At 34.1% G+C, this 15,860-nt stretch overlaps 1 protein-coding gene across 2 annotated transcripts in view; it reads right to left on the bottom strand.

Moving 5' to 3' along the window:
* The window catches only part of PTEN (phosphatase and tensin homolog), a gene marked incomplete at its 5' end in the record, with an annotated part of 88,366 nt that overhangs the window by 48,565 nt on the left and 23,941 nt on the right, over positions 1-15,860 (bottom strand). For both annotated transcript variants that reach the window (XM_079697321.1, XM_079697322.1), the window contains one exon: positions 13,011-13,095. In XM_079697321.1, the coding sequence (XP_079553447.1) occupies positions 13,011-13,095 (85 nt within the window). The remainder of the gene's footprint in view (positions 1-13,010; positions 13,096-15,860) is intronic.

The raw sequence follows: 15,860 nt of genomic DNA, 5'->3' as shown, positions 1-15,860 counted from the left end.
AATTACTAATAAAAGCAACAACAGGGATGAATTTCAAAACTATTATGCTAAAAGAAAGAAGCCAGACACAAAACAGTACATACATATGACTACATTTATATAAAATTCTAGAACATGCAAAACTTATCTACAGTGACAGAAGACTAAGTAAGAGATTGCCTGGAACCAGGGCTGGGGACTGATTGCAAAGGGGCATTAAGAAACTTTATGGTAATAGAAATGTTCTAAATCTTCATTGTGGTGATGTTTACATGGGCGTATATACGTCAAAACTCAATGAAGTGTACACTTAAAAAAGGTACACGTTGCATATAAATTATACCTTAAAAATTGGTTTTTAAGAGTAATATGGGGTTTCCCTGGTGGCGCAGTGGTTGAGAGTCCACCTGACGATGCAGGGGACATGGGTTCGTGCCCCGGTCCAGGAAGATCCCACATGCCACAGAGCGGCTGGGCCCGTGAGCCATGGCCGCTGAGCCTGCACGTCCGGAGCCTGTGCTCCGCAATGGGAGAGGCCACAACAGGGAGAGGCCCGCGTACCGCAAAAAAAAAAAAAAAAAAAAAAGAGTAATATGATTATAAGCATCAATTTGTAAAATGCAACCCACCTCAAAAAATCTCAAATTTATTTTGATTAATAGCAGACATAGCAATAGAAGGAGCACATAATCTTCAGGAATTAGAACTTTTTAGAATGCAAAGCAAAATGGCACTGTCTAGAATAGTAGTCTAATAGAACTTTCCACAATGATGGAAATGTTCTATATTTGTGCTGTCCAACACAGTAGACACTAGCCACGTGTAGCTACTGAGCACTTGAAATGTGACTGGTGCAAAGGAAAATAAATGAGTAAATTTATTTTTAATGAATGTAAATTTAATCATAATTAGCTACATGTGGCTAGTGGCTACCATATTGGATAGCATAAGTCTAAAAGATGTATCTATGAAAAAATCCACTGGAATACAATGCACATGCTTCTTAGAAAGGAAACAGAAATGGGTATATTCTTGGGATAGAGAATAAAATTGAAACAGAAGAAAGATACAGTAATAACTGAGGACTTCACAACTGTCAAAATATCCACTGAAAAAGATATTTTCAACTATATGCAATTTTCTAACAAATTCTTGATATTCTTTATTAATTTTCTTTTATCAGTAGACTAATAAATAAGAAGGGAACTACAATTTGGACACATTTCTAACCAAGAATGAGGAACAAGTTTGAGTGGAAATGCCAGGAAACAGGGAGAAAGTGTTCATATAATTTTAGAATTTACGTCAGACAAGGAAGGAAATACTGGCATAGTTAGATATGATACAGATCAGTAAAACGGATTTCAAAAGCTTCATTTAAATAACAGGCTATGAATTCATAACTCAATATCTAAAAGGAAAGACCATAGAGAGGCTTTAAAAACTAAAATTCTGTATAAACAATTACAAATGACTCTAGTTTAAAAAAGACAAAAGAGGAAAAACAGAAATTATCTAAGACCAATAAATATAGCTGCAGAGAATTTACCCACAATGTTATTTTAAAAATAAACAAACAAATAAATACATATCTCCAGAAAAAAGGAGGGAAATAGTTATAGATGAACATAAAAGAGTAGCATATATAAAGGAACATAAAAATGGAAAAGACAAAAGAAAAGGCTTGGAGTGTGGGGCAATGTTTAGACTAAAAAAAGAACAATAAATAAGGTAGAATTCCATGAGTTAGACAGCTGTATAATGCTAGAGGTAGAAAAAAAGCAGGAACTCCTAAATCTCCTTTTCACTTCTATCTTCTCTGTCCAAGAGAATATTGCTCTGATTCAATAACTCAAGAGTGATGGGTACATGATATTTCTCTGGATTAAAAGCATTTTTTATTTGCAATTTAAGCAAGGCTATCTCTTAAAGAACATTTCTTAACAAATAGCTATCAACAAAAATCTCTGATATTCCATGATTATACATATTAGTAGAGAAGACAGTTAACAATAAATAATTCAAAACAGAAATAATCCACCAAGCTCTTTATCACTGCTTCATCTGAATCTTGTAGTTGTAAAATTCAAATGGCAAGAGTGGCATAGCATTATAAAAATGGTCTGAAGAAACGGTACCACTAATTTGCTAATTTTCAAAAAGTTCATAAAAATCGTTAAGAAAAATAATAATAATAGGGTAGTATACACAAACAAACCAAGGAAAGATTTGTTAAGACCAATAAAGATCACCAAGTTGTTTAACCTCGAAAAGAAATGCAATCAAAAATCAAATTACAACAAATAGTAAAAAGTTTTAAGTTTGATAATATTCAGTTCACCAAGACTGTGAGAGGGGAAAGACTCATACATGTTGGTGAGAATATAAAATGATACCATTTTTTAGTTTAAACCATGGACCCACTGGACCCACTGCAAAGAATTTACCTTAAGGATTATAAGTACTTGCAAAAGGACACCAAGATAAATGTGTGAAGCTTTTCATTAGAGCACTGTTTTCAATAGCAATAACTGGAAATACCCTAAAAAATGTATCTGGGAAGGCTCTTTATTATGGTATGATCATAAAATGGAATAAAAGACAACCAATAAAAGAATCAATTATATCTCCACACCAATATGGAAAATTCCTAAGTATGTTAAATGAAAAAGGAATATGCAGTATGTTCTCATTTGTAATTCTTTAAAAAGTGAGTATAAGATGAAAACAATTTTTTTTAAAGAATATGTGAAACTTTTAATTGTAGATATCTTTGGGAAGACGGTCTGAGGATGGGACGTGTAAAATAGGAGAAATCTGTAGGGGATATTTGCCATCTCTAGGCTGCTGAGCATCCAAAACCATTCCATTTTGGAGAATTTCAAGAGATGAGAAGCAAATACACCCTTCCTTATCTTTCTCGCATCACATGTACAAGGTCTAAGATCAGTTAGGTCCTCGTGTTCTGAACACTGAATCCCAGGTAGTGAGAGCAAGGTGTAGAGGAGTCAGAGATTATTCAGAGAGATCTCCAGAGGAACTTAAAGTTTATGAGCACAGTCACCAATATCCAGTCATGGTGGCGGTATCTGGGACAGCAAATATCCAAGCAGCAATGTCCTCAGCATAGGACACTCTTATTATAACCTCTTGACTATGCCCTGCTTCTCTTAGCTTCTGAAAATCTTCAAAGCCTGGTGGTTCTCTAGCTATGAGCTATCTAATATTTTTCAAAAAATTGCCTTCTAATTAAGTTAAATTAGAGTTACTTTTTGTCATGTGCAACCAAGAACCCTGACTTCTTTCTTTTATTTTCCTATAGTTTTCTTTTTTTTTTTTTTTTAATGAGGGTTGGTGAAATCATACACATACTTTTTTGTGTGCTCCCTTTAATATCTGAACTTTACTGTAATTTCTTATCTAGCACTGCGGGCAACAGTGAGACAGGCAGGAGAATAAACAATCTATTTAAAAGAAAACATCACAGCATTTTTTTTTAAAGGAGGGAGAGTAAGTTCTCTCAAAGAACTTGAATATTACTTAGGGAAACATTCAGCATGACTGCCCCTCCCACTTCCTCCTCTCTCCTCCCAAGGATTTCATGCCCACAATTGGCTCATTGCCTTATAAGTTTGATACAATGGAACGGCGGAAAAAAGCAAGAAAACAGCACTTTCCAAAGGGAAATGGGAAAATTTAACTGTGGATACTTGGAAAGTTGAGAATAAGAACTTAGACAAGAGCAGAGAGGTAATACCCTCAAAACTTAAAAAATCTTGAATTCAAATCTCTCTAATTTCTATACCTTATTTCAAATAATTTCAGATATATATAAAATCTGAATTCATTAAAGACAGTTGTGAGAATAAACACTGTCTTATTTTTTAAGCCTTTCCTTTCCTCAAAGAATTCCTATGAGATAGTTCTCAATAAGCTTCCAATGTGCAAAATTTTTAAAATTATTTTTGTCAAAATAATATATAAACATATATATTCCAAAAGATATAAAACGTTTGTAATAAAAAATTACTTGAGGGAAGATGGCAGAATAGGAAGCACTAGGAATGCATCTCCCCACCTAGACAAAAATTGTCCTGGCATAATCTGTCTGATGTAACTATTTTGGAACTCTGGAGTCTATTCAAAAGCTTGCAGCTTCCAGAAGAAGGCCTGGACAGGCCTGGACAGTAAATCACAATTAATTTCAATTTCAACTATTGGTGTGGTAGCAGCTATCCACCCCTCGTCCCCTCCCAGCAGGCAGCCATGGATGTATTCCTAGAGTAGCCTGATGGATCTTGTGGGACTTGTCCTCCAAATATCAGAGATCTGTGTCTTGATCCTTGACTGCTGCTTCTGATTACGATTATGGATGTGCAGACACAGAAGCGGCTGCCATTGTTGCAATCCCCAACAACTGAAATGGCTTCCAGGGGATTTAGAGATCCAGAGCCTATTTTTTTTCCCCTTGTCTTCTTTTGGGAGCCAGACATTTAAGAAGTATGACATCCATGAAAAGGATGAACACTAAGTCTTTCTGTGTAACATTAGTCTTCAACTCCTTTGGGTAAACAGCCAAAGGGGTGCATTGCTTGACTGTATGGAGTAGGTATGGTTTTGTAAGAAACCACCAACTGTTTCTCCAAAGTACTTGTACACAGTGTGCTGTGGAGTCTTCAATATACTGCCATATTGAATAGGAAGAGAGTTTCTGTATGCTACCTACTGGATAATTCTACCTATACTACATTCTGGAAAAGTCAAACAGAAGCTTTACAGTGGAGACCGTAAAAACATCAGTGGTTGCCAGAGGCTGGGGAGAAAGAGGGATGAATAGGCAAAGCACAGACCACTTTTAGGGCAGTAAAACTACTCTGTATGATACTATAATAGTGGATATATATTTATAATGATAAATTTGTCCATACCCACAGACTGTGCAATACCAAGAGCAAGCCCTAATGTAAACTATGGACTTCACATGATAAAGATGTGTCAATGTAGGTTCATCAATTAAAACAAACGTACCACTCTGGTTGGGGACATCAATAATGAAGAAGCTATGCATGAATAGCAGGGGGTATATGGGAAATCTCTGTACCTTCTGCTCAATATAGCTGCGAATGTAATATGGCTCTAAAAATGAAGTCTATTAAAAAAAAAAAAACAACAACAACACTCCACAGCTAATATGATATGCTATGGTAAAAGACAAAGTTTTTCCTCTAAAGTAAATAACAAGGCAGGAGGCCTGTTTTCGCCACTTCCATTCAAACATAGTACTGAATGTTCAAGCCAGAGTAATTAGGCAAGAAGAAGAAAAAAAGGCATCCAAATTAGAAAGAAAGAAGTAAAATTATGTTTGCAGATGACATGATCTTATATATAGAAAACTTTTAAGATGCCACAAAAAAATTGTTAGAATAAACAAATTCATCAAAGTAGCAGCATACAAAATTAACATGCAAAAATCAGTTGCATTTTTATACAATAACAATGAACAATCCAAAAAGGAAAATTAAGAAAACAATTCTATTTACGATAGCATCAAAAAGAATAAAATATCTAGGAATTATCTTAAGCAAGGAGGTGAAATGCTTGTACACAAAAAGCTACAAAACACTGTTGAAAAAAAATTAAAGAAGACCTAAATAAACAGAAAGACATTGCATGTTCCTGGATTAGAAGACTTGATATCGTTAAGATTTCAATACCATACTATGCAATCTATATATTAATGCAATTCCTAGCAAAATCTCAACAACTATTTTCTTTTGCATGAATAGAAAATTCCATCCTAAAATTCATATGGACTCTCACAGGACCCTAAATCGTCAAAACAACCTTGAAATAGAAGAACAACATTGTAGGACTCACAATTCCTGATTTCAAAATTTACTTTGTACAAAGCTACAATGTATGGTACTGGCATAAAGACAGACATACACCAATGGAATAGAATAGAGAGCTCAGAAATAAAACCTTGTATATATGGTCAAATGATTTTTGATTAGTGTGCCAAAATTATTCAATAGAGAAAGGAGAGTCTTTTCAATAAATGGTGCTGGGAAACGTGGATATCCACTTGCCAAAGCATTAAGTTGGACTTTTATCTTACATCATATACAAAAATTAACTCAAAATTGATCAAAGACCTAAATTAAAGACCTAAAACTACAAAACTCTTAAAAGGAAAGACAGGGGAAAAGCTCATGACATTGGATTTAGCAATGATTTCTTGGATGCAACACCAAAGACACAGGCAACAAAAAACAGATACACTGAACTGCATCAAAATTTGAAACTTTTATGTATCAAAGACAAAAGCAACATAGTAAAAAGGCAACCCATAGGATGGAAGAAAATATTTGCAAATCACATATCTAATAAAGGATTAATATCCAGAATATATAAAACTCAACAACAAAAAAACAAACCATCCAATACATGAACAGGCAAAGGACTTAAATAGATATATCTCCAAAGAAGATATAATAGTTGTGTCTCCAAAGAAGACACACAAATGGTCAATAAGCACGTGAAAAGATGCTCAACATCATTTATCATTAAGGAAATGCAAATCAAAACTACAATGAGATACCACTTTACATCCATTATGATGGCTATCATCCAAAAAAAACCAACCAAACAAACAAAAAAACCCCAGAAAGCCCAGAAAATATCAGTGTTGGCAACGAGAATGTGGAGAAATCGGAACATCTGTACATTGCTGGTAGGAATGTAAAATGATACAGCCACAGTAGAAAACAATATGATAGTTCCTCAAAAAAGTAAGCATGGAATGACCATTTGACCCAGCAATTCCACTTCTGGGTATATACCTAGACAAATTCAAAGCAGAGACTTGAACACATACTGGTACACCCATGTTCATACCAACATTATCTACAATAGTCAAAAGGTGGAAGCAACCCAAGTGTCCATCAACAGATGAATGGATAAACAGATTGTGGTATATACATACAATGACACATACCACAATATGGTGAACCTTAAAGACATTAAAATAAGTGAAGTAAGTCACAAAAAGATAAATATTAAATGACTTCACTTATGTAAGGTACCTAGAATGGTCAAACATATAGAAACAGAAAATACAACAGTGGTTTCCAGGGGCTGGGAGTAGGGGGAATGGGGAGTTACTGTTTAAAGAGTACAACATTTCAGTATGGAATGATAAAATAGTTTTAGAGATGGAGAGTGGTGATAGTTGCACAAGGATGTGAATATACTTAATGTTACTGAAACTGTACACTTAAAAATGGTTAAAATGAAATTACCTTGTATATATTATACCACAATAAAAAAAATTACTCATCTCCATCTCTTTTCATCCTCAAACCCATATTTTTCCCCCCAAAACAACTACCCTCAAGTACTGGAATTCCTTTTCCTGGTATTTAATTCAGCATTTCTATATAATATACGTAATAATGCTTTTTGTAGATTTATCAATTACCTACATATTTTCTGCCATGTTAGAGGAGGCTTACAAAACCAGTAGTACCCCCAACACAAATATTTCACTTCTCTTAATCCCCTTCAAATGGTAACATCACAATTTTGGGTTAAATAAATCAACAGATATTAAATTTAAATTTCTTCCTGTTTCTAACTCACCTAATTTTCTAAGAATCTATTATATTTTCTCCCAAATACTTCAATATCCACATATAATTTATTTCCCTGAAGCCCTCTGTCCTACTGCTCTAATCACTACTGGTTACTCTTCAGCTTTGTGGCACCATTGTCACCCTGGGACTTTCCTTTGTTGTTTCTGAGTTGTATTCTCTGCTTATCGAAGCCCTTTTCTTTTCTTTCATGGTTTATTTCCCTGTCTTGCTAGGGAACATCTTCTAATAATCTCCTAAGATATGTTACAAGGACAAATTGTTTTTAGTCCTTGAGTGTCTTTTTTTTCCTACTCTTGCACTTGATTGATGGTTTGGCTAGATACAGAATTCTAGGCTGACTGCAGAACATTTGAAGTGCTGTTCCTCCATCTTCTATCTTTAATTCTACTGCTGAGAAGTTAGATGCCACTGATATTCCTAATCCTTTCTAAATGATCCTGAAATCTTTTGAGAAATTCTCATTATTCTTGGTATTTTTAATTTCAAAATAATTTGTCTTGTATTGGCCTGTTTTCACTTATTGTGCTTGGCACTATATAGGTCTTTTCAATCTGGAGACTCAAATCCTAAAGAAACGTCTGGTATAATACCAGAAACGATTTTCTTTGATGATTTCCCACACTGTGTGGGGACCAGCACTGTGTTAGGCCAAACAAAGGACATCAACAAGCTAGATGAGCCCAAGAGTTTACAGTTTTTGTCCTCTGATATACAGGATTCTATGGTTATTAAGGAAATCAGCTTTGGAATCTGACAGACCTGGACTCAATCCTCAGCCTCAGTTCTTACCAGCTGTGGCACTTGGGGAAGTTAGCTTCTTTTAAACCATCTATGAAATGGGGATCGCTTTATTGTAGCAATTTAATAAGATGACTCATGTAAACTGCTTATACAACAGTAACACATGTATATAATAAATGTAAATAAATGTTACCTATTATTAAAATATCAAAAATTGAATTGGTGCAGATAATTTAATCATTGTCAAATCCTTCATGGCTTCACTATTTGTAAAGAATAAGACTAACAGGGCTTCCCTGGTGGCGCAGTGGTTGAGAGTCCACCTGCCGATGCAGGGGACACGGGTTCGTGCCCTGGTCCGGGAAGATCCCACATGCGTGGAGCAGCTGGGCCCGTGAGCCATGGCCGCTGAGCCTGCGCGTCTGGAGCCTGTGCTCCGCAATGGGAGAGGCCACAACACTGAGAGGCCAGTGTACCGCCAAAAAAAAAAAAAAAAGACTAACAAAAGAAATGGGAGGCAGCAAATGGGGACAGGGTTTTCTTCTGGGGTGATAAAAAATGTTTTGGAACTTGACAGAGGTGGTGGTTGCAAAACATTGTGAGGGTACTAAATGTAAGTGAATTGTATGCTTTAAAGTGGTTAATTTTATGTTATGGGATTTACACCTCAATAAAAAAAAGGAAGCAGGAAACAGAGAGGCAATATGAGGGAAGAAGTCGAAAGCTGCTGGAAAGGGAGAGGGAATTGATATCCTTTCCTCTAAATTATTTTGAAGCTTTCCTCTAAGTAATCTCTTTTCAACTCTTTTTAACTGAATAACCAATAATGGTAATGCTGAGATGACAAACACCTTTTTTATTGAAAATCAACATACAATTAAGGTTGATTGAGAGATCAGCATGTGATTAAGAGAATATTTGAAAATTTTCTTCGGGAAGAAAATGTATAAAACAGGAAAGGGGAGGATGGACTTTTGAATCTATAATACAGCTACTTATATATGGGTAAAAAAGCTGATAGTATACAAGACAATGAATAAAGGCTTTTTTCAAACATCACTATATATCAGGAGACTGAGCTCTAAGCATTTCCTCATAATAAATACAGATATCTTCCCACATCTAAAATCTTTCCAGTAAAAGAGGAGGAAGTAAATTATTTCCTACTGACAAACTAGAGGAAAATATTGTTATATACATCTTTTTTCATTTTCAACATTTCCCAAATTGTGCTCCATGGAACACTATTAGCACTAGAGAGATGCTATTTACTACACTACAAAAGAAAAGAGAGAGAGAGAAGGGGGAAAGGAGGGAGAGGAAGAGAAATGGAAAGAAAAGAAAAAAAAAAGGAAAGTAACATATTAAAATTTCACTCGGGAGATTTACAATGAGTAATAGCACATTAAAGGTTCTGCAGTAAGAAAGCCAGTTCACCTCTATTAAACCTAAACTTTCCTGATTTATTAGGTACAGAACAGTTCTCAAGCTATGTCTGTTAAACATATGAAGCATCAATTTGTTAAAGATTGCCTAGAGTTATACCAGATAACATGTAAATTAGATAACTTCAATATTAGCCTGAGGGATAAGATTAATACACACACACACACACACACACACACACACACAAGATTAATATACATATCAAAGAATAATCAATCACCTGAATAAAACATTGTTTCATATTACCAGCTGGTCACAGCAAAAGTTTAGTGGCAAGAAAAAAAGGGGAGAGGAGGCAGTATTAAGAAGAAAAAAAATCTGGGAAGAGCTAGTTCTTCAACTTCCCTTCTATGAAATGACCCTGTCCTGCCCTGTCAATTCTGATCGCTTATTAAAGAAAACATCTGCAGTTAAGATAGTAAGAAATTTCAACTTGGTTCACTTTTTCACCTCTCTCTTTTTATTTTTTACATTAAATTCCTGATCCCAGGAGGTAACTTCAAAAGGAGAAGTTAAATATTTTTCACAGAAGTATTACTTTGAGTACCTCAAGTATAAAATCTCATGTTGTTATAATAAACCATATCCCTAAATGGTTAAATAATTTAAGCATGAAGATATTTGTAATTTGATTTTATTTTACTCAAAGCAATGACGTACAGCAACAACCAAGTCTGAATTCTGTACAATATTTCCTGCTTGGGGAGAAAATCATAGGGAAAATATGGAATTAGAGAAGAAAAGGTAATTTTAAGTATTCTTTAGACATCCCAATGTCTATATCCCGGTGTTTTTTTTTTGTTAACAGAAAAGATATAAGAAAATAAAGACATTTTTCACTGAGATGTTATCATCTTTGAACCAAAAAGGAATCATTACTGATTAGTACTAGTGTCTCCAATATAGTGTAAGCCATTCAAGGAAATCAATTATTTAGGAACTAGAGACAGTCATTTCCATGGAGAGGTTAATCCTAACACGCAATCTACTTAGGAATTATTTATTTTCATTTTACTTCATAGGAAAAACTACATCTTCCTTCCTGGTCACTGTTCATCCTTTCTCATAAACTAAGGGGGGTGGGTAACTGAGGCCAACAAAGCCTTACTGGCCATTTATCCACCAATCCAAAACAAACAAACAAAAACAAAACAAGCGCAGCATAGCTATTATGTTCAGTTGATAATTTTTCATTTTTATGTGTTATTACCATTATCACTGGGGTGATAAGATCAGTTGGCTAAAGTAACCACTGGCTAAATAACAATCCATACACATAAAACTTTTTTCAAGAGTGACATTTGAAAAAGTCAAAAGCTAGATAAAATAAACTTTAAAGAAGATAGAATAAATTTCAACCTTTGTTCCTGATTACAAGCTAAATGTGTGAATCTTAATTCAGAGGCATAAAGGCAGAGGTTATGAAGTCAGAAGATGACAGATCAAAATACTTCCCAGCATAGTAGTTGCTTGATGACGTTATTACAACCTAAGATCCGATAATCATACCTACAGAACCAGAAACTGGACTTTATCAGTAACCTGAAACATGATCAATCAGCCTCAGTAAATTCAGTCAAAAGAGACTAATTCACATTCAGAAGAGAACAATGTAAAAATTAGGATAATTTATCACAAGGATATCCTTACAGTGATCAGAAAACACGTCCTCTGCTCAGAGTACTCATACTCCTTTTCAGTGTAAGTATTAATCTGACTTGGTTGAATACAGAATTACAGTAATATGAAGTAGACAGATTTCAGAGATGTTTCATCTAGGCCATAAAGAGGCCTGATAAACACTCCTGCACCACAGCAGCAAACACATGTTGGATGACTGCACTCATTTCCCAGATTCTCCATCTCTTGAGTCAAACTTTACTTCTCTTATTCTTTTTTCTATCATTCACTGCATTTTCTGTAGATGGGTATTATCACTGACTAAGCCATATCAAGCTGTTGCTCCCATGGATCTGCGATATTAAACATTCTTCCACTGTGTCCTGCCCAACTATGAGAAGGCAAATTCATTTCCTATTTTCAAGTTCTTAAATAGTTCCTTTGACAGCCTCATGTACCATCTATAACCTTAACAGAAACTACAAAGAACGCTGGGAGTTTTTTGTAGATACTGAAATTTAATTCTGAACACATTACAAAAATCCAATTGGATACAACTCAATACTGCAAAAATGTAAATATACTCTGGCTCAAAGCAAATTGCTAAAAATTAACCACTTAGTAAAACAACTATGGCTAACTCATGTGAGAGTACAGATAGTCTTATATACTAAGACAACTATTTAAGGATTCTACATTTGCAAAAAGCTTTACAAAGTGTTTTCCTGCGCATTATAACATTTAATTCTCATAACCACCAAATATTTAAATTGAAAGTCTCCAAAAAAGATACTTCTGAGAGTACAGGGAATAATCCAAAATTTTAACTTGTAAAAGCCAATTAAAGTTCCTACTGACATTTTACAGTTAATTTATTTATACACATATTTTTTGCTCTGAAATTAGAAAACATATTGACTATTTACATAGCAGACATAAAATATATTATGTGTTCTTAGGTCATAAATGTATTTAAAATTATTTAAATGAGCCTTGAGAACTACTGTTCAGAACTGAATGATAATTACACTTAGAAAATTGTGCAAAATTGTAACGCAAACACTTAGGCTTTGGTATGCCCAGCAACTCCTTTCTAGATCCCCTGTACCAAATACTTCTTCAGGTCCTTGGTACACTTATGCCCCATTATAAACTGCTCTATGTAAAATTACATGGTACCAGGTACCTACACCTTAGCATAAATAAATTTAAGTGAATAAATCCACTCAGGATTTTAAGGATAATACCCAATTGTGAAATAAAAGACAAAAATCACAGTGTAATGGAATCCAGACATTAAGCTGGTGAGGGGCATTTTATGGAGTCCATGAAATCATATCACATACACCTGATTATGTAAAAGGTCAGTTCTTATCAAATGAGTTTTATCCCATTGAGGCCAAGTTGGTACGTGAAGCAAGAAAAAAGCAGTTATAGGTCACCAACATAATAAAAATAAAGTTTACATCACAATGTACATCTTTTTCTGTGGTTTAGAAATCTTTTCTAAATGAAAATACAGCACGAATATACATCAATATTTGAAACAGAAAATTAAAGAGTTCTTACCTTACTACATCATCAATATTGTTCCTGTATACGCCTTCAAGTCTTTCTGCAGGAAACCCCATAGCAATAATGTTTGGATAAATATCTGAGTACTTAAGTTAAGGAAATATGCAACAATGCAAATTACAGGTACACATTTTAAAACATTAGCTGATTGAAATACACAACAATGCAAACTACATGTACATGTTTTAAAACATTAGCTGATTATAAAAAGAAGCTCTCCCCACTACAAGCTATGCTAATAAAAGATTGTCAAATGTATTTACTTATAAGCCATTATGTGTAATTAAGAAATACCGACCCCAAAAAAGACCCTCAAAACAATTATATGACAAAACAATTTTTAAATCCTTCTACTCAATATATTTAGAATGCACCTAAGGTAAAAGGTAACTTCCATATTTACAGTCCTAAAGTATCGGGACAAAACCCAAAACTCAAAATAAAAACAAAACAAAAAACAGCTGTACAACTTCTCATTTTTCATGGTTGTAAAAGGTACTACAGTACAGAGAAAAGTAGATACAATTAAGAGTTAGAAAGTCAGATTTAAGAACTGGTTATGCCTCTAATCAGTTGTATAAATTGGACAACTCAACCTTTCCTATTCTACACAATAGTTAGGTTGAGAAGACCATTATGATCTCTTCTAGCCCTTGGTATTTATGACTTGATAATGCTGAATTGAGGTAGAAACTTATCCTCATTTCCAAACAAGGTAATCAATATTTAGCATGCCCATTCTATTAACTTATGTTATATACTACAGTTGCATAAAACAAACTTCTACCCTCAAAAATTTGTATCAGATTAACCATAAAAAAGCACCAATAATCTACATTTCTATGCATTTTGTCCATCATACTAGCTCTCATTTCTTGAGCTCTATCAACCCTCTCTAATCTCATGATTTTCTGACACAGAAACCAGCCAAGCTAATCTGCCTTAAGCCACTCAAGACCATCTCTAAAGCTCTATGCCCACCTACTTGGACCCATTCATCTTCCAAATACAATTCAAAATTCACCAAATCCAGTGCCCTTTAAAAGATCTTTTTTCTTTATTTCTGCTGCATTCACACTATTGAGCCTTATTTCAGTATTATTTTCAATCTAAAAATAACTATTAAATTACTAAAAGCTTTCATTTTGATATATCATTATAATTTAAGAAAAGATTATATTACTATATGTTCTACCTTTATGATTACTAGTACTGCTTGGACAGATCTACAGAATATTTTAAGAAAAAAATGTGCACAACAGAGTATATAGTATGTTACCTTTTGTATAAAAGAGATACTTTATAAAAGAAATATTTACACATATTTTTGTTTGAATTTGAACCCTCCCCCCCACACACACACAGATAACTGAGAAACTAACAAAAATGGCTGCTTCATAGAGAAGGGGAGGGGAAAGAGGGAAGCACACATTGAAACAAATAAATCTGATTAAATATCAAATTGGTAACCAGGAGAAAGGATTTATTTCAAGGGTTATTTGGACACTAATTTTACTGTACTTCTGGGCAGGAAGTATTCTAAGAAGGAAGAGAGCTACAAAGAAATTTTAAACTTCTTCCAATAGTTTATTTCTAATAATATCAGTATTGATACCTTCAAATTTTTTCCTTATATTATAGGAAAAAACAATGAAGTTATGTTAATGACTTGAAGATTCATGATTATTACTGTAAGAGAAAAGAGATACCATTATAAAATCAAGAACTCAAGTAATAACTGAAAATATTAACGTGAACTCATGTTTGTAGAACTCTATATTGTTTAGGTCTTTTCAAAGAAATGGCCTAAAAGTATGTCACCTTAGCAATAGTAAACACTTCTAGAACCCGATTTCATCCCTAATATCATAATACACTAAAGGGTACCAACTCCTTGGAAAACTGGTTGATGTCAGATCTGGGGCAGGGAAGGTACAAGGTGAGCCTGGGATATCTTTCTGTGCCAAAAAGCAGGAAGGCATACAGAGATTAGTGGTCTATATCAAACAGACAAAGGAGCTAGCATGAAGGATATCACAATGGCTAAATGTGTGACAAACTGAGTATCAAAGAAAAAATTTAAATGGTAGTAAATTAAAGAATCCTGAATAAAATGAAAATCCGTGAGTCTATAAAGATACTCAAAACAGAAAAAGTTAGAGCAACTAAACAAAAAATTATTTTCATTTATAACTTTTGATAAAAGTGGCTATTGGAATAGTTCTTTACTTTGAAATTGGTCAAGGGGGAGATTAAGGATTTATCCTACTTTTCCTGTAGGAACTCTATTTCAGGGAAAGCAAATAACTCCATTTCATAAAGCAAACGCAACAGAAAATACCAGTTAATAAACATAAAAAGACAGAATTAGGAAAATCAAACTTTGCAAGCCCTAATAAAATTACTGATTTAGGCAAGGATCAACAAATGGTACTAAACCAATAGGTGAGTGGATAATGAGTAACTGAACTTCCGTACAGAGCCAGAGTAACACTGCACAAAATATCTTCCAATGTAAGAAGACAAATATAATTGAATAATGGGCAGAAAAGACTGTCATCACCCAATTTCAGTGGTCAATCTCAGCATTACCAAGGAAATTAAGTAGAGATCACGTAACTCTTGATGTGCTGCAATATGAAGAACACAGCATCATCTATGATAGCCAAATCATCTTCAACCTGCGAATCCACCAAGCACTTAGATATAAATTTTAACTTACAGACACTATATGAGATAGAACAAGCTAAATGACATTATGAGCATAAACTGGACAAATTCAAAAGGTCTGCAGGACATGATGCAGTCTCTGTCAAATTATCTTTTTAAAAAGTCAAATATCAT

This window comes from Hyperoodon ampullatus (assembly GCF_949752795.1).
Source record: "Hyperoodon ampullatus genome assembly, chromosome: 1".
In the NCBI taxonomy this organism is placed as follows: Eukaryota; Metazoa; Chordata; class Mammalia; order Artiodactyla; family Ziphiidae; genus Hyperoodon; species Hyperoodon ampullatus.
This window is presented reverse-complemented; position numbering and strand designations above follow the sequence as displayed.